General features: G+C 46.7%; 1 protein-coding gene across 8 annotated transcripts in view; it reads right to left on the reverse strand.

Moving 5' to 3' along the window:
* Positions 1–6416, reverse strand: part of bin1a (bridging integrator 1a) — a 125572-nt gene extending 119156 nt beyond the window's left edge. For all 8 annotated transcript variants that reach the window (XM_080199500.1, XM_080199503.1, XM_080199502.1 and 5 more), the window contains exon 1: positions 6315–6416. In XM_080199500.1, coding sequence (XP_080055626.1) covers positions 6315–6395 — 81 coding nt within the window. In that variant the 5' untranslated portion in view covers positions 6396–6416. The remainder of the gene's footprint in view (positions 1–6314) is intronic.
* Between the last annotated feature and the right edge of the window lie 14165 nt (positions 6417–20581).

Below are 20581 nucleotides of genomic sequence, written 5' to 3' on the forward strand. Positions count from 1 at the left end.
CACAGTGGCAAAGCGGTTTGCATTGCTGCCTTGTGGTGCCAGCAGGATTAGCAGGGTAAATGTGTGGGGTTACGGCAATAAAGTCTGGGTGGGATTGTGGTCAGTGTAGACTCAATGGGCCGAATGGCCTTCTTCTGCACTGTAGGGATTCTATAAAATCTACTGCGAGTGCCATGCCAAGGGGACTGCAGCAGTGTGAGCTTTCAGGTGAAACATGAAACAAATCCCATCTGTTCTCTCAAATGGGCAGATCCCAGAATATGATCTGAACAGCAGGGGTGCTCTCCCCAGTGTCATAGCCAATTTTTAACCTTTAAACTGATAATTTGATAAATATCATATTACTGTTTACCAACCTGCTGCATAAATGACTCCACATGTATTGCATTATATGGAGTCATGAAAAGTGAGATACATATATGCAAATATTGTTCAAGCATAACATTTTCAGAAGAATTTGATCAGAATAATCAGCTTCAAGCTGGCAGCAGCTGTAATCTGTCTCCTGCCTAGAATGATGAATCTAGCATGTACAACACCCATGCTGATTTAAGAGATTATACTGCAGCCCAATCATACAAAGATAATGAGTACAGACAATTAACAGCTGTTTTATATTTTTACCCATTGCACTAAAGTTTCAATTCATCTTCAACTACTACAATCCTGAAGGAATCAAGAGTAGTAGCAATTTCACCAGTATGGCATGGATTTAACACCTACTCCAAACACGAAACAAACACAATCTAGAGGCACACTTCAGTGCAGCGCTGAGAAGATAGAACGTTAATCTTTCATCCTGTCTGCCCTTTCAATTGGCGATGAAATATCCCAGGGAACCGCTTCAAAGAACAGGAGTGTTGTGCCCATACCATGGCCAATACATATCTCTCAACCAACCCAATTTATATAAATTACCCAATCCTTTATCTGATTCTGGAATCTTGCCAAATGAAATTTTCCTACACTGCAACTGTCACCACAGCTCAAGAAGATTTCACATTGCCAAGGCCTAAAATGCTAAGGAGAACCTTATTATGTCAATGCAAGTCTCTCCTTGGATAAATTCCACCTTGCCTCCAACTCACTGGCTGACTCAGTGGTATTGCTATTCACTCTTTCTGTTTGTGTCAGATCATTCACATTATGGAACATAGCAACAATGCTAACACTCCACTCCACCCAAAGTTTCCAGTAATTCTTAAGTTACATGTTCCAGAATCCACACCACTCCCCAATTCACTCTTCTCCCAAACGCAGTGGCTTGTGTCAGGAAAGCAATGGAGCCTTGATGTTACGATAACTAACTGATCATTTTTCCTGTGCAAGTCTAGAGTGGAGTTTCAACAGGTAATTCAACTACTGGTGGCATCAAGCCCAATTCCATCCATTGTCAGTTTGTCAGCCGGGTATCACCGCTTCATCATAGTATCAGAAGAAGCGTACCTGATTTGAGCTTCTCCACACCATAGGTCAAATCCACAGATGACACTCTCTGGCAATGAGGAGATACTAAATTGGTTAGGATTATATTCACTGGAGTTTAGAAGAGAGGTGATCTCATAGACACTTACAAAATTCTAACAGGGTTAGACAGGGTGGATTCAGAAATAATGTTCCCAATGGTGTGGGAGTCCAGGGGTCATAACTTATGGGTAAAGGGTAAACCTTTTAGAACTGCGGAGAAATTTCTTCACCCCGAGTGGTAATATGTGGAATTCCGTACCACAGAAAGTACTTCAGGCCGAAACATGTGTGATTTCAAGAAGGAATTAGATATAGCTCTTGGAGCTAAAGGGATCAAGGGGTAAGGGGGAAGGTGGGATCAGGATATTGAATCTGATGATCAGCCATGATCATAATGGATGGTGGATCAGGCTGAAAGAGTCGAATAGTCTATTCCTGCTTCTAGTTTTTTTCGTTTCTATGTCATCATGTTCGTTTTGAGCAAGAGGGCAGTGAGAGCACACTCTCCATCCCGGAAGCCTCGGACAAACCTGTATCCAAGGTTACCACTGCTGATATCAGAGCAGCCTTCTCAAAAGTCAACCCACGGAAAGCAACTAGCCCAGATGGAGTACCTGAATGAGCACTCAGGTCCTGAGTGGACTAACTGGCAGCAATATTCGCATGGTGGCACAACAGGTAGCATAGCTGCCTCACAGTGCCAGGGACCGGGTTGGGTCACTCTGTGGAGTTGCACATTCTCTCCGTGTCTGCGTGGGTTTCCTCCAGGTGCTCCGGTGTCCTCCCACAGTTCAAAGGAATGCTGGTTAGGTGCATTGGCATTCTAAATTCTCCCTCAGTGTACCCAAACAGTTGCAGGAGTGTGGTGACTAGGCAATTTTCACACTGCAGTGTTAATGGAAGCCAACTTGTGACTAATAAATAAACTTTATGCACAGACATCTTCAACCTCTCTTTACACCAATCTAAGGTCCCTAACTACTTCAAGAAGATGACTACCAGCCTGGCACCAAAGAAAAATCAGGCAGTGTGCTTTAATGACTATCGTCCGGTGACTCTGATATCCATTATGAAAAGCTTCAATAGGTTAGTCATGGCACAAATTAATTCCTGTCTCCCAGACTGCCTGGATCCATTACAGTCTGGCTATTGCAGCATAAGGTCCACAGCAGACACCATCTCCCTGGGCCTACGCTCAACCCTGGAACACCTAGATAATAAGGATACCTATGACAGGCTCCTATTAAGACCTTAAGACATAGGAGAAGAATTAGGTCACTCGGCCCTTCGGGTCTGCTCCACCATTCAATCACGGCTGAAAGCTTTCTCATCTCCATTCTTCTGCCTTTCCACCATAACCCCAATATCCTTTATAAGATTCTATTCATAGACTACAGCTCAGCCTGCAACACTATTCCTACGAGATGCATCTCAGAACGTCATGGCCTGGGGCACAGCTCTTCTCTCTGCAACTGGATCCTAGGGCTTCCTAATCCACAAACTGCAGTCAGTAAGGATAGGCAACAACACATTCTCCATAACCATCCTCAACAGCAGTGTTTCACAAGGCTGTGTTCTCAGCCCCTTACGCACCTTCGACCGTGTGGCCAAACTCCCCCCAAAAACTTGATTTTCAAGTTTACTGATAACCACCGTTGTAGGTCAATCTCAAACAATGACGAGACAGGAATGAGATATAGAATCTGGTGAACTGGTGCAACAACAATAATCCCTACCACCAAGTCAACAAAATGAAGTAGATAGTCATCAATTTCAAGAAGCGCAGTGGAGCGTGTCTCTGTCTACATCAATGGGGGTAAAGAAGAAATGGTCAAAAGCTTCACATTTTTAAGCCTCCAGATCACCAACCTGCCCTGGTCCCTCCACACCAACACCATAGTTAAGAAAGCCCACCAATGCCTCAACTTTCTCAGGAGACCAAGGAAGTTTGGCATGTGCACGACAACTCTCACCAATGTCTAGAAGTGCACCATAGAAAGCATTCTTTCTGGTTGTATGGCTGTACCTCCGACCAAGGCCACGAGAAACTACAAAAGGTTGTGAACAAAGCCCAGTCCATCACTGAAACCAGCCTCCCATCCACTGACACCGTCTACACTTCTCACTAACTTGGAAAAGCAGCCAGCATAATTAAGGACCCCACGCACTCCAGACATTCTCTCTTCCACCTATTTCCATCGAAAAAAAATACAAAAGTCCGAGGATACGTACCAACCAATTCAAAAACAGCTTCTTTCCTGCTGCAGTCAGACTTTTGAATGGACCTACCTCACATTAAGTTGATCTTTCTCTACACTCTAGCTATGACTGTAACACCACATTCTGCGCTCTCTCCTTTCCTTCTCTATGAACAGTATGCTTTGTCTGTTATAATGTGCAAGAAACAATACTTTTCACTGTATACGAATGCATGTGAAAATAATAAAGCAAATCAACTATGATTAAATTAACAAATTAAACCTTGGATGTTCATGACACATGTAGTTCAGCATCACCCTGCTAACTAAGATCAGGGTAGGTCCAAATTTAATTTCTATTCACTCTAGGTACAAAGCAACATGAAGTTGAACACTGAAAAAAGTACATTTTAGTTCCTACCACTTCATATTCCAACATAACTCACTTTTCTTAAACATAATACTAATCTAAGGACTGAATCCAATATTAACGGTGAGTTATTTGTCTAAAGATGAATCAACTCATCTGCCAGTGCCAAGAGACATTGTAAAAGAGGAGCACACATTTCACAATATTCCAGATTACACAACAAGGATGATTGAGTATTGTCTGAATCTGCTGGCATACTGACAAAAAGCTATCCAGTCACTGTCCCACCAATAGGCAAGGGAGAAACTAACCTTTCCTTCAAATAAAAGCTTTTAATTCTGCCTTTTTCTAAAACAAAAGTGGGATAGGCTAGGTAAGTCCACTTATGTGCATGATCATTTATGACAAGTGTGTCACTTCCAACATGAAGTAGCCCAAAGCGCGAAGAGTTTTCTCAGTAAACGTCTTGGGAAGAGTCTTGTGAAGAAAATAATAGTGGAAGTTTTGGAGAGCACAGATGAAAGCCACTTCAAAAATAAGAAACGCAATCCAAAGACATCCAAAGGCATCAAATAGAATGATTGAGATCACAGTTAACCTACAGCAGCTTAGGGGGGACAAAGTATGGCACCATCAGCTGTTCTCATTCTTCCAGGCAGACACTTAAGCCCTTAATGCAAATAACAGGCAAGCTGGAGGGTGAAGAAACGCAAGACCAAGTGTTACTGGGGTGACGGGACCTTAAAACCTGGAGGCCGAAGATTTGAGAATAGGATACTTTTAAAAATCTCAGTAGCACTAGGAAAAACAAAAGATTCACCAATGGAGATTAAGAGTTTGGGAGGATACAGCTTCGTGCCAAATCCAGGGAGAAAGAAGAATAATCCATGACCAAAAAAATGAATGTTGCTTGCTCTGAGAGAAAAAGAGAGGAGATTCACAAGGCCATTGCCAAGAATGGGAAGTTTTAACCATAAGGAAAGCGCGGATATTCTGAGGTTAGTAGAGCAAATGGGGGTGTCAATAATTAGGGGCCAAAATCCTACAGTAACTTGGGAAAGGGTTAGATTTGAGAAGTTTTTTTTTCACCCCAGAGCATATTTGGAGTCTGCAACTCATTACTAGAAAAGAGGCAGAAATGCAGGTCACTTTATGTTTTTAAAATCACTAATGTGCACTTGAGTTACCAAAATCTAAAGGGCTCCTCTCCCCCAAAAAGTGGACAAACTCTTCTTCCTTTAAACTCCACTGTGTTGACCTACAGGAGATTTTGACAAATAGAGACAGGTCCCCTCCGTGGCAGTTACAAAGGGTCACGCCTCCCTCCCCTTCAGAACCACAGATCCTCCTTCACCCCCATCCGCAAAAAAAAGTCACACTGTTTCTCACCCCCTCCTCCTCCCTCATCCTGACACCCCCAATCCCCCCTCCTTCCTCATCCTGACCCCCTCATTCTGACCCCTCCACACACTCCCCCCTCATTCACACCCCTCCTCATTCTGATCTCCCCCCCTCATTCACACCCCCCCATCATTCTGATCCCTCCCCCGTCATTCTGATCCCCCCCCGTTCTGATCCCCCTCCCTCTCATTCTGATTCCCCCCTCACACACCTCCGCTCATTCTGATTCCCCCCCCTCATTCTGATTCCCCCCCTCATTCTGATCCCCCCCCTCATTCTGATTCCCCCCCCTCATTCACAACCCCCCTCATTCTGATTCCCCCCCCTCATTCACACCCCCCCTCATTCTGATCCCCCCCTCATTCTGATTCCCCCCCCCTCATTCTGATCCCCCCCTCATTCTGATCCCCCCTCATTCACAACCCCCCTCATTCTGATTCCCCCCCTCATTCACAACCCCCCTCATTCTGATTCCCCCCCTCATTCAGATTCCCCCCTCATTCAGATTCCCCACTCATTCACGCCCCCTCTCATTCACACCCCCCCTCATTCTGATCACCCCCTCCCGTCATTCTGATTCCCCCCCTTTCACACCCCCCTGATTCTGATCCCCCCTCATTCACACCCCCCCTCATTATCACGCCCCTTCCCCCTGATTCTGACCCCCCCCCATCCAAAAGCACACACTCCTGTCACCACCCCCCCCCCCCCGCCCCCCACCATCCCCTCTCTAGCCCATCCCCCCAGCCCCCGCCTCTCTCTCTCCGCTGCGGCTCGGCGGGGCCGGGGATTCCTGTCAGATGGGCCCGGGGCCGCACTCACACAGCCCGCTCCCCGCGGGCTAATCCCACCCCCAGACCCGGCCCCAGCCCCCGCACCTTCTCCTGGGCCCGGCTGATCTTCTTCTGGACATTCTTGGCGATGAATCCGGCGCTCACTCCCTTGCCCGGCTCCGCCATCTTCCCTCAGCCCGGGGAGGGGGCGGGGCCAGCTATTTAAAGGGACTGCATCACAGCGGGATAGGGAATCCAGAACCTGCAGAGGGATTTAAAGGGGCCACACCATCACAGAACAGGGAATCCAGAACCTGCAGAGGGATTTAAAGGGACCACACCATCACAGAACAGGGAATCCAGAACCTGCAGAGGGATTTAAAGGGACCACACCACCACAGAACAGGGAATCCAGAACCTGCAGAGGGATTTAAAGGGACCGTGTCACTGCAGGAGAGGGGATCAAGAACCTGCAGAGGGATTTAAAAGGACCGTGTCACTGCAGGAGAGGGGATCAAGAACCTGCAGAGGGATTTAAAGGGACCGTGTCACTGCAGGAGAGGGGATCAAGAACCTGCAGAGGGATTTAAAGGGACCACATCACCGCAGAATAGGAGATTGAGAGCCTGCAGAAACATTTAAAGGGACCACGCCATTGCGGGATAGGGGATCTAGAACGTGCGGAGGGATTTAAAGGGACCGCACCATAGCAGGATGGGGATCCAGAACTTGTAGAGGGATTTAAAGGGACCACGCCACTGTAGGATAGGGAATCCAGAACCTGTAGAGGATTTAAAGGGACCGCACCACCACGGAATAGGGTATCCAGAACCTGCAGAGCGATTTAAAGGGACTGCACCACTGCAGGATAGGTGATCTCGAACCTGCAGTGAATTTTAAAGGGACCACACCACTACGGAATTGGGGATCTAGGATCTGCAGAGCGATTTAAAGGGACTACACCACCGCAGGATAGGGGATCTAGAACCTGCAGAAGGATTTAAAGGAAACACACCACATTGGACTTCGGAACTAGAATCTGCAGGGGGATTTAAAGGGACTGAACCACCTCGGGAAGGTGATTTGAAACCTGAAGAGGGATTTAAAAGGACTGCACCGCCCTGGGATAGGGGCTGTGGAACTTCAGGAGGATTTAAAGGGACCCCAACCACCCCAGGATAGGTGCTCTGGAGGTGCAGAGAGATTTAAAGAGACCACACCATTCCCCAGGAGGTGAGGCTTTGGAACCTGCAGACAGATCTGAAAAGACCGCCCGGAGTTGTTGTCGCTGTTTTCAAGCACTTTCCTAAGTTACATTCACAAAGATGAAATGAAGTGGGAGTGCACCACGGAGTTATGGCGCCAATTCAATTTATTGCTTAGCAACCCCGAATATAGCCCATTGTACTGAAACATTCTCTGGCCAGATTTTTATGACGTTTTTTCCTTTTTTATTTGACTCTTACTTGCTCGAGGCATTTGAACTTATGGAGGGAATTAAAGCACGGCCCAACTGGATGGGCACTGGAATCTAAAGCATTTCTTAAAGGGGCAGTATCAGCCAGTTGGATGGACATTGGAATCTGGAACAAATCTTAAAGGGAAGCTACCACACCAAACATGGCACATCTCTTAAAGTGATGACACTACAAAAGGGAAGGGGTATTGTGGACCTGAAAGGATCTTTAAAGGGACCATACTGCAAAAGGCAAAATACATTAGGGAGCACACTACTCAGAGGGCAATGCCCTGGGAAACACACAATGCCCTTAAAGAGATGCACTCATACCACCGCCCCAGGGGAGTGGCTTTGAAACCTGCAAATTGATTTAAAGAGACTACACCAAACTGGATTGAGGGGGTAAGGGTATTGGAAACCAGGGACATTTGTTAATAGGACCACGCCACACTGAAAAGTTAAAATTTAAAGTTTATCTATTAATGTTACAAGTAGGCTTACATTAACGCTGCAATGAAGTTACTGTGAAAAATCCCCTCGTCGCCACATTCCAGTGCCTGTTTGAGGGAGAATTTAGCATGGCCAATGCACCTAACCAGCACATCTTTCGGACTGTGGGAGGAAGCCGAAGCTCCCAGAGGAAACCCATGCAGAAACAAGGAGAATGTGCTAACTCCACACAGGCAGTGACCCAACCAGGGAATCAAATTTGGGTCCCTGGCGCCGTGAGGCAGCAGTGCTAACCACCGTGCCACCACATGCGGGTCTTAAAGGGTCCATGCTGCCTGGTTAAGTTTAAGTTAAGCTTTATTTATTAGTCACAAGTGAGGCTTACATTAACACTTCAATGAAGTTACTGTGAAATTCACCTAGTCGCCACAGTTCAGTGCCTGTTCAGGTCAATGCATCTAACCAGCACATCTTTCAGAATGTGGGAGGAAACCCACGAAGACACGGGAGAACGTACAAATTCCACACAGACTCCCAAGCCAGGAATCGAACCCGGGTCCCTGGCATTGTAAAGCAGCAGTGCTAACCACTGTGCTACCATGCCGCCCCGGAAAACTGCAGGAATTTTGACCAACGCTTAAAGAAAACTCACTGCATGAGGTAATTGAGAATCACACTCCACCTTTAAAGAGACAACATCACCCAAGGAGAAGAACACTGGAAAGCTGGCGCAGAGTTTAATTGAACCATTAATCTTGTATCTAACAAGACCACACCATGCATGGTTTGGCATTGGAAACAAAAAGATTTCTTAAAGGACCGCTGCAAACAAAATATGAATTCATTGAATTGGGGAATCAGAATGAATAAAAATTAATAGGAAAATCTGGCTCACCATGTTTATATATAACATATAGTGAAGTATATCTACAGAAATCTTTCCTATGAAGGTTCAGTGAAATTCTGAAAGGTCTTCTCCTTTAAAACATAGAAACTAAAAGCAGGAATAGTCCATTCGGCCCTTCAAGTCTGCTCCACCATTCATTATGATCATGGCTGTTCATCAAATTCAATATCCTGATCCTCCCTTCCCCCAAAAGGAAGATAAGGGCGGCACAGTGGTACAGTCACTAACCTTGCTGCCTCACAGCGACAGGGATCCGAGTTCAATTCCGGCCTTGGGTCACTGTCTGTGTGGAGTTTGCACGTTCTCCCTGTGCCTACATGGGTTTCCTCTGGGTTCCTCCCACATACCAAAGATGTGTGGGTTAGGTTAATTGGCCATGCTCAATTGACCCGAGGGTCGGGGAGTAGCAGGGTAAATATATGGTGGGGTTAGGGGAATAGGGCCTAGGTGGGATTGTTGTTGGTACGGACTCGATGGGCCAAATGGCTTCCTTCCATACTGTAGGGATTCCATGATTCTAAGGTAGATGTAGAGAGAACATTCCCACTTGTGGCAGAAGGCGGGATGACTAAAACTGGGGGATTCAAGTATAGGTTTGTCACAAATAATTTGACTCAGAGATTGAGGAGAAGCTTCTCTATCCAAAGGGTAGACGGATTGTGGAACTTGCTATGAAAGGATTGTTGAGGTGAAAAACATGGCTGTCTTTAAGAGAATGCTATATGAACACACAAGGGAGAAAGGAATAGATGATTAGGATAGAAGCAAAGTACTGAGGATGCTGGAATCTGGATCAAAAACAGAAAATGCAGGGAAATCTCAGCAGGTCTAACAGCATCAGTGGAGAGAGAATAGAGCCAACATTTCGATGACCCCTTGCCTGTGATGATTATAATGGTTGGGTTCGATGAAGAGGAATGGGAGGAGGCTTGTGTGAGAATAAACATCTGCGTAGAGCAATTGGACTGAATGCCTTTTTTTTGTGTTGTACGTTCTATGGAATGTGATGTTCATCTACCTACAGAGGTAGATTTCAACTACCTACAGAGATGGAAAGACATCAGAAAGCTTAAACACTCAGAATGATTGTTCATCCATCATCATCGATGAGGACCTCGACACCATTAGTCGTTTTGAGGCTGGTTGCGGTGTGTTTGAAGATGATCAGGGCCAATTTGGTCACGGAATGCCCTGGCACATATTGGACAGACTTGTGTAGACACTGTAGTTGTTGCACTGGTGGCTCTGGACTTGTGCAGATCACGTTTAAGTTGTGCTTCAGCAATGCACCTTGCTTTGTGAGCTTGACAGCCTTTGTGGATGAGGCAGTGCCAGCGTTTCCCAGATGGTCGTGTCTTTGTCTAACGACTTCAGGGAGGCTTTGAGTTTGTCTTTGAAACGTTTCTTCTGCCCTCCATGCGAGCGTCTTCCAGCAGAGAGTTCCCCAAAAAGGAGCTGCTTGGGTATGCATTCGTCTGACATACAGATGACATGACCTGTCCACCGGGTCTGCGCTCTCATCAGCAGTGTGTGGACTGATGGTAGACTTGCTCTAGAGAGAACTTCAGTGACTGGTACTTTGTCTTGCCATAGGATGTGTAATATTATGCGAAGACAAGTCACGTAGAAATGACTGAGCTGTCTTGCATGCCTTCAATACACATGGAAATGACTGAGCTGTCTTGCATGCCTTCAATACACGTTTCACAGGCATACAGGAGAGTAGTGAGTACCACGGCACTGGAGACCTTCAGTTTTGTTGCTGGGCTAATTCCTTGACGTTCCCATACAGTAGAGCGCAGTCTATTGAAAGCAAAACTTGCCTTTGCTATTCTGCAGTTAACTTCTGCATCAATAATCACTGCTTGGGAGAGGGTGCTGCCAAGATAAGTGAACTGGTCCACTGCCTGTAGTTTCTGCCCTTTGATTGTGATTATGGGTTCCGTGTGCAGTGCATGAGGAGCAGGCTGGTGCATGGCTTCGGTCTTTTTAATGTTGATGGTGAGTCCAAAGTTGTCACAAGCTGTGGAAAATTTGTCCATATTGACTTGCATCTCTGGTTCTGAGCCAGTGTACAGGGTGTAGTCCATCAGCAAAGAGGAAATCTGGCAGAATAGTCTCTTTCACTTTGGTAATAGCTTGAAGTCTCCTCAGGTTGAAAAGCTTCCCATCCACTCTGTACTTGAGGCTGATTCCAGCAACACTGTCCTGGAAGGCATCATTCAGCGTGGCAGTAAACATCACGCTGAACAGTGTGGGTGTGAGCACACAGCCCTGTTTGACACCATTGGTGACTGGGAATGCTTCAGAGGATTCTCTGCCATCCAGTACTCTGGTCATCATGGAACTGGCGTACCATCTGAGTGAATTTGGGGGGCAGCCGAACTTTGACATGATCCTCCACAGGCCTTGTCGGCTTACAGTATCGAAGGCTTTCGCGAGGTCAACAAAGGTTGTGTAGCCACAATGAACAACTCGGACGAGATGAAAGACAAGTTCTACAAAGAACTAGACGCCCTACTGTCAGCAGTGAGTAGTACCGACAAGCGGATCTTGTTTGGCAATTTCAGTGCAAGAGTTGGGTGTGACTGCGCAACTGGCAGGGAGTCATTGGGAGGCATGGAGTGGGCAAGCGTAACAGTAACAACCTACTCTTACTGAAGACCTGTGCGGCACATAACCTCCTCATCACCAACAAAACCTTCCATCTACCTACCTGTAACAAGACCTCCTGGATGCACCCTCGCTCTAAGCATTGGCATCTTATCGACTATGTCTTTGTCAGGAGAAGAGACAGGCAGGATGTCAGAATCACCAAGGCCATGTGTGGTGCTGACTGCTGGACAGATCACAGGCTCATTGTCTCCAAAATGAGACTCCGCATCAGACCCAAGAGGTGACTACAAGGCAGCAAGGTTATGAAAAGAATCAATGCGGCCAAGCTAAAGAACCCCAGCATAGCTTCAGCACTGGCTGAAGACTTAGAAATCAAGCTTGCTGACCTACACCTCGCAGGCAGCTCTGAGGACGACTGGGAATGCTTCAGGGATGCTATCCATACATCCGCACTGAAGACACTCGGGCCCTCTACTCGCAAGCAGCAATGATTGGTTCGATGAAAATGATGAGGAAATACAGGCTCTACCTGTTGAAAAGCACCGTCTTCATCGGGCCTGTCAGAATGACCCATCTTCAGCTGCCAAGAAAAAAGCTTTTACCAGTGCTCGCAGGACAGTCCAGAATAAACTGCGTAAAATGCAGGATGCCTGGCTGAGCCCTAACGCAGATGAAATACAGGGATACACTGACAGAAACGACTTGAAATGGTTCTATGAAGCCCTTAACACTCTCTATCTCTCGGGAGATCCCCCTCTCCTGAGTACAGATGGTATAACTCTCATTACAGAGGAGGCTAAGATCCTGCAGTGATGGGCTGAACCCTTCGAAGCCGTCCTCAACCAACCGTCATCTATTAACGATGAGGCAATAGACAGGATTCCCCAGGGTGATATCAACAGCGCCATGGATGACCCACCGGTAGTAGCCAAAGTCACGAAGGCTGTCAGCCAGCTATCCAGTGGCAAAGCCCCAGGGGCAGATGCCATACCCGCAGACATCTATAAAGCTGCTGGTCCTGCACTTATCAAGAAGCTCACCGAGTTGTTCCAGTCCTTTTGGAAGCAAGGATCCATTCCTCAGGGACTTAAAGACGCTTCCATCCTCCATCTCTACAAGAGGAAGGGCAATCGGCAAGTATGCGACAACCACCGAGGAATCTCACTGCTCTCTATCACAGGAAAAACCCTCGCAAGAGTCCTGCTAAATTGTCTGGTTACTCACCTGGAGCCGGGCCTACTTCCAGAGTCACAGTGTGACTTCCACAAAGGTCGTGGGACTACTGACATGATTTTTGCTGCGTGTCAACTTCAGGCGAAGTGTCAGGAGCAGAATCGCAAGTGTTACATCATTGCTAGGGTATAGAGAAAGATCAGCTCAATGGCAGTGAAGGGTGAAGCTGATCTTAAGTTGGTGATCTCAGACAGATTCAGATGTGATGTTGCTGCCTCCCAGACTGATATCTGTGTGATGAAGTCTATTTCTTCTTAGCTTTTTTTTTGTTTATATCCAATTCAATGCAATCAAAGTCCAGTTCAAAGTCTCAGCAAGTGAGACATTCCAGATCCAAACTGACAAGACAGGCTTACCACTTCCTGTCTTGGGCTTGATTGACATGATCCAAGCTGATTGGAGCAGGCATTGCACCTTCTCCAAGGCTTGATCTCATTAGCATCTTAAAAAAAGCCAAGATGTCACTTTAAAAAATTGCTTCAAGTGAAGCCTCAGTGTAACCTCATGGCTTGAACCAAGTGCAGGATGCCAAAACTATACTTCATCTTAGCCAAAAGGCCGAGAAACTGCTCGTTTGTATAATGGTTATATAGTTGGGCGGCACGGTAGCACAATGGTTAGCACTGCTGCTTCACAGCTCCAGGAACCTGGGTTTGATTCCCGGCTCGGGTCACTGCCTGTGTGGAGTTTGCACATTCTCCTCGTGTCTGCGTGGGTTTCCTCCGGGTACTCCGGTTTCCTCCCACATTCCAAAGATACGTGGGTTAGGTTGATTGGCCACGTTAAAATTGCTCCTTAGTGTACTAGGTGCTTAGGTTAGAGGGATTAGCGGATAAAATATGTAGGAATTTGGGGGTAGGGCCTGGGTGGGATTGTGGTTGGTGCAGACTTGACGGGCCAAAGGGCCTCAGTCTGCACTGTAGGATCCTATAATACTAATGGTTGTTGCCTGGGACCATCAGCTCTGATGGTCTCCCATTTTCTTTAGTTGGATTGTCTAATGGCCACTGTTTAAGATGCTAATGTTCCAGTGTCTTGGTTTCAGTATCGATGTGAAGATTGATCCTTTCCAGTATAGTTGAGGTTTGGCCTGTTTGGTTCCAGTGTTTATGTCCACGAAGTTTTTAGGGTTTTATATTTAATAGAAGTCCTGTTGGAAGGGATTCCTATCCGACATGAATAATAATTTATTTTCTAAAACTTTTGGGGCTGAAGGGGAAAAGTGGGTTCAGGATATTGAGTTTGATTTCATAGAATCTCTACAGTGCAGAAAGAGGCCATTCAGCCCATCGGAGGAACGGCAAATTGTGCGGAGGGTGTGGAGAGTCTGCAGAAGGATCTAGATAGGCTGGGCGAATGGGCCAGGAACTGGCAAATGGAATTTAATGTTGGCAAGTGCGAGGTGGTCCACTTTGGTAGGAATAATGGTAGGAAGGATTATTACTTATGTGGAGAAAAACTGCAGCAGGCGACGGTGCAGAGGGACCTCGGGGTCCTTGTGCATGAGTCGCAAAAACCCAGCTTGCAGGTGCAGCAGGTGGTCAGGAAGGCGAATGGGATGCTGGCCTTCATAGCGAGGGGGATTGAATATAAAAGTAGGGAGGTCTTGCTGCGGCTGTATAGGGCATTGGTGAGGCCGCAGCTGAAGTACTGTGTGCAGTTTTGGGCGCCGTACTTACACAAGGATATTTTGGCCTTGGAGGGAGTGCAGAGGAGGTTTACTAGGCTGATACCGGAGTTGAGGGAGTTGAGCTATGAGGAGAGGCTGAATAAATTAGGCTTGTACTCGTTAGAGTTTAGAAGAATGAGGGGAGATCTCATTGAGACGTATAAGATGATGAATGGGATGGATAGGATAGAGGTGGAAAGACTCTTCCCGCTCAGAAAGGACAGTAGGACTAGGGGGCACAGCCTCAAGGTAAAGGGGGGGCGGTTTAGAACGGAGTTGAGGAGGAACTTCTTCACTCAAAGGGTGGCGAATCTCTGGAATTCTCTGCCCGTTGAAGTGGTGGAGGCTGCCTCGCTAAATATTTTTAAGACGCGGGTTGATGGGTTTCTGATAAGAGAGGGGATTAAGGGTTATGGGGAGAGGGCGGGAATGTGGAACTGAGCCACGACAGATCAGCCATGATCTTATTGAATGGCGGGGCAGGCTCAAAGGGCTAGATGGCCTACTCCTGCTCCTATTTCTTATGTTCTTATGTTCTTAAGTCTGCACCAACAATAATCCCACCCAGGCCCTAGCCCTGAAACCCCACATATTTACCCTGCTAATCCTTCTAACATGCATATCCTGGGACATCAAGAGGCAATTTAACATGGCCAAGCGGCCTAACCTGCAAGTCTTTGGACTGTGGGAGGAAACCAGGACACCTGGAGGAAACCCACTCAGAGAATGTGCAGATTCCACACAGAAAGTGACCCAAGCTGGGAATTGAACCTAAGACCTTGGATCTATGAGGCAACCACTGAGCCACCGTACCACCCATTATCTAATGCTGGCTCCTCTCTGCGGCATTTTCTGAGCTTGAGCGTCTCTTTTCCCTATCTGTTTTCCCAGCCTTAAATGGAATAAAGAATTCCAAATATTTATGGTGTGGGAACGGCTACTGATGGAACAGATAAGATAATTAAACTTACAGCAACAAACAAAAACTTGCACTGATATTGTGCCACTAACATAGTACAATGTGCCAAGGTATTTCACCAGAATGAATTCAGATAAAATTGAATACCAAGCTACTTAAGAAGATACGAGAGTAGAGGACAAAAAGCTTGGCTGTAGAGGCAGATTTCAATCAGAGCCTTAAAGGAAGGGTGGAAAGAAAGCAGGGAGAAATTCCAGAGTTTGGGGCCTAGGCAGCTGAAGGCATGACCACAAATGATGAAGCAATGCAAACTGGGGATGAACAGGAGGCCACAACTGCAAAGACACAAAGATCTTGGAGGCTTTTAGGTCTTCGGGGAAAAGGTTAAAGTGACAGGGATAGGGTGAAGCCACAGAAAGATTTTGAAATGAGGATGAAAAATAATCAAGGCATTGCTCAAATGAGATCCAACGTCAATTTATTTGGAAGACACAGGAAGAGAGGGCCCCTTCAATCTGTTTTGCCTTAGATCATCAACTCCATTTGCCCACCTTTGTTTCATATCCCTTTGCCTAACAAAAATATACAAACGGCAAATCCTCAACAGCTTGAGGTTCAGTTGAGGACTCTGGATACGTACTCATTGGAGTTTAGAAGGACGAGGGGAGATCTTGTTGAAACTTACAGGATACTGCGAGGCCTGGATACAGTGGACATGGTGAGAATGTCTCCACTAGTAGGAAAAACTAGACCTTCAGGGCACAACCTCAGGCAAAAGGGATGATCCCTTAAAACAGAGATAAGGAGGAATTTCTTCAGCCAGAGTGGTGAATCTGTGGAACTCTTTGCCGCAGAAAGCTGTGGAGGACAGGTTATTGTTGTTTAAGACAGAGATAGATAGGTTCTTGATTAATAAGGGGATCAGGGGTTATGGGGAAAAGGCAGGAGGATGTGGATAAGAAAAATATCAACCACGATTGAATGGCGGAGCAGACTCGATGGGCCGATTGGCCTAATTCTGCTCCTGTGTCTTACAGCCTTTCGAGGGATAGTTCCATAGTTTTACTAACAACAAGATGCACTACGGGAACTCACCAAGGTTCCTTAGGCAGGGGAGGGGTGGTTGGGAAGGTGAGGGGGTGGCTGGAGAGGTGAGGAGATGGTTGGGGGGGGGGTGCAGGGTGAGGGGATTAGAGTGGGAGGGGGGAGAGTTGGACCTGGGCTGGGTGAGATAGTCTTTTGGAGGGTCAGTGCTGACTTGAGGGGCTGAATGGCTTCCTTCTGGAAAGTAGGGATTCTATAACTATAAGGGAGTGTTTTAGCTAAGCATCAACTGCAATAGCAAAGGGCAACCCTTCAGCCTGTCAGCATCCAGTAATGGATGAAAATACCTCCCATTTCCAATTTGGGGATCGAATTCAGAAGATTATTGTAGAAGATCTTTGGCCGTTGACTGAGTATTTACAAAGGAGAATTTGAAACCAGAAGGGAGAAGTTCAGCCAGAGTGCACCCACTCTGACCTCTCTGTTTGGCTTGCTACACTGTCCCAATTATGTTCAACACAAGCCTGAGGAACGTCATTAGTTTGGTATTCAACAGCCTTCTGGGCTCAATATTGAGTTCAAAAATATTAGGTCATAATCTCTGCTCCACTTTTCCACATAGTTTTGTTCTGCTACTTTGGTTTTTGGTTTATTTCTTCCTGAATCCGCTTGCTTTGCTGTCCTACCATTCACCCCTTTTGTTTCTTTAACACCACCACTCTCTTTGGCTCTTGTTCCATGAAGCTTTTTGCTACTTAATCTCCCCCACCCTCCGCTCAATCCCAGATCTTCCCATTTGTTGCTTCTTTGCTCCCCCCCAAAGCCCACTTTTCACTTGCTCAAAACCAGCAATGGCCTAGTGGTATTATCATTAGACTATTAATCCAGAAGTTCAGTTAACATTCTGGGGACCTGGGTTCGAATCCCACCATGGCAGATGGTGGAATTTGAATTCAGTCAAAAAAATCTGGAATTAACCATTGTTGATAGTCAGAAAAATCCACCTGGTTCACTGATGTCCCTCGGGGAAGGAAATCTACCATCCTTTCCTTGGCTGGCCTACATGTGACTCTAGAGCCACAGCAATGTGCTTGACTCTCAACTGCCCTTGAGCAATTAGGGATGGGCAATGAGTGCTGGCCAGCCAGCAACGTCCATGTCCCACGAATGAAAAGCAGCCAGCATAATCAAAAACCCCATGCACCCCAGACATTCCCTCTTTCATCGGGAAAATTATTCAAAATCAGATCTGCAGAACTCGTGGAAAAATGGGGCAGAGGTGATGATCTAATATTTTTGAACTCAATATTGAGATCACGCACCAACCGACTCAAGGACAACTTCTTCCCTGCTGCCATCAGACTTTTGAATGGACCTACCTCGCACTAAGGCGGCACGGTGGTTAGCACTGCTGCCTCACAGCACCAGGGACCCGGGTTCGATTCCCAGTTTGGGTCACTGCCTGTGTGGAGTTTACACATTCCTCCTGTGTCTGCGTGGCTTCTTCACACAGTCTGAAAGATGCGCTGGTTAGGGCATTGACCTAAACAGGCACCGGAGTGTGGTGACTAGGGGAAGTTTACAGCAACTTCATTGCAGTGTCAATGTAAGCCTTATTTGTGACTTTAAAAGTTGACCTTTCTCTACACCCTAGCTATGACTGTAACACTACATTCCTCACTCTCTCCTTACCTTCTCTATGCTTTGTCTGTATAGCGCGCAAGAAACAATGCTTTCCACTGCATGCTAATACATGTGACAAAAATAAATCAAATCGGATCAAAAAAAATTAAAATGACATTTCATTGCTGACTTTCCTCAGTTCTGATAAAAGGTCCCTGACCTGAAAGGTTAACTCTGTTTTTCTCTACAGAAGTGACCAGACCTACTAAATATTTCCAGCATTTTCTGTTTTTATCTCAGCTGGAGCGCTGTCCAAATCCTCTCCCAGATCAAGTGTTGGTTTAGATTAGATTCAATCATTCCATCTGTTGCTTGCATGAGCCACAGCCCCTCTTGCATGAGTGCTGTTCAATCTTCTTTTTTTTAGCTCAGTCAGGCAGCAATAACAGCACTCACTATTGTGAAAGACTCACATCACAAAGGGAACATTTCTGTTTATTTGTACACAAAGGCAGTGCTGAAACCCTTTTTGCATACAAAAAGCAGCATCAAACAAATCCCCGCCCGTTTAACAACACTCCAGCACCCAACAGTGATGGCAGCTGCTGTTCCTCATCAGTGCCAGAGACAGAGGGAGACTCGCGTATAATTTCAGCCTTCTGAATTAACAGAAAATGATGGGTTTGGAAAGTGGATGCTGCAGAGTAGCGGAGCAGATTTGGCTGGAACCAATCAAGGACCTTTATCATTTATAAGACCCTTGTCAGACCCCATTTGGAGTACTGTGTGCAGTTCTGGTCGCTTCACTACAGGAAGGATGTGGAAGCTATTGAGAGGGTGCAGAGGAGATTTACAAGGATGTTGCCTGGATTGGGAGGCATGCCTTATGAAGATAGGTTGAGGGAGCTAGGTCTCTTCTCCCTGGAGAGACGAAGGTTGAGAGGTGACCTGATAGAGGTTTATAAAATGTTGAGAGGTACGGATAGGGTGGATTCTCGGAGGCTGTTTCCCAGGGCTGAAATGGTCGCTACGAGAGGAAACAGGTTTAAGGTGCTGGGAAGCAAGTACAGAGGAGATGTCAGGGGAAAGTTTTTCACTCAGAGGGTGGTGAGTGAGTGGAATTGGCTGCTGTCGGTGGTGGTAGAGGCAAACTTGCTGGGGTCTTTTAAAAGACTTCTGGATGAGCATATGGGATCTACTGGGATTGGGAGTTACAGATAGTTCTATGGCTTGGTAGGCATAGATGTGAGCGGCGCAACTTGTGGGCCAAAGGGCCTGTTTGTGCTGTAGTGTTCGGGGGTAGGGTGTTAGCGTGGATAGAGGATTGGTTGTCAAATAGGAGGCAGAGAGTGGGGGTCAATGGGTGCTATTCGGATTGGCGGTTGGTGACTAGTGGGGTGCCCCAGGGGTCGGTGCTGGGGCCTCAGCTATTTACCATTTATATAGATGATCTGGAGGAGGGAACCGAGTGTAGGGTGTCGAAATTTGCTGATGACACCAAGATTGGGGGAAAGGCAAATTGTGTGGAGGGTGTGGAGAGTCTGCAGAAGGATCTAGATAGGCTGGGCGAATGGGCCAGGAAATGGCAAATGGAATTTAATGTTGGCAAGTGTGAGGTGGTCCACTTTGGTAGGAAGAATGGTAGGAAGGACTATTACTTACGTGGCGAAAAACTGCAGCAGGCGACGGTGCAGAGGGACCTCGGGGTCCTTGTGCATGAGTCGCAAAAACCCAGCCTGCAGGTGCAGCAGGTGGTCAGGAAGGCGAATGGGATGCTGGCCTTCATAGCGAGGGGGATTGAATATAAAAGTAGGGAGGTCTTGCTGCAGCTGTATAGGGCATTGGTGAGGCCGCAGCTGGAGTACTGTGTGCAGTTTTGGGCGCCGCACCTGCGCAAGGATATTTTGGCCTTGGAGGGAGTGCAGAGGAGGTTTACTAGGCTGATACCGGAGTTGAGGGGGTTGAGCTATGAGGAGAGGCTGAATAAACTAGGCTTGTACTCGTTAGAGTTTAGAAGAATGAGGGGAGATCTCATTGAGACGTATAAGATGATGAATGGGATGGATAGGATAGAGGTGGAAAGACTCTTCCCGCTCAAAAAAGACAGTAGGACTAGGGGGCACAGCCTCAAGATAAAGGGGGGGCGGTTCAGAACGGAGTTGAGGAGGAACTTCTTCACTCAAAGGGTGGTGAATCTCTGGAATTCTCTGCCCGTTGAAGTGGTGGAGGCTGCCTCGCTAAATATTTTTAAGAAGCGGGTTGATGGGTTTTTGATAAGAGAGGGGATTAAGGGTTATGGGGAGAGGGCGGGAAAGTGGAACTGAGCCACGACAGATCAGCCATGATCTTATTGAATGGCGGGGCAGGCTCGAAGGGCCAGATGGCCTACTCCTGCTCCTATTTCTTATGTTCTTATGTTCTTATGTTCTATGTTCTAAGGAATAAGACTTGC

The sequence above is a fragment of the Carcharhinus amblyrhynchos genome, chromosome 11, assembly GCF_965287045.1.
Source record: "Carcharhinus amblyrhynchos chromosome 11, sCarAmb.v2.hapA, whole genome shotgun sequence".
In the NCBI taxonomy this organism is placed as follows: Eukaryota; Metazoa; Chordata; class Chondrichthyes; order Carcharhiniformes; family Carcharhinidae; genus Carcharhinus; species Carcharhinus amblyrhynchos.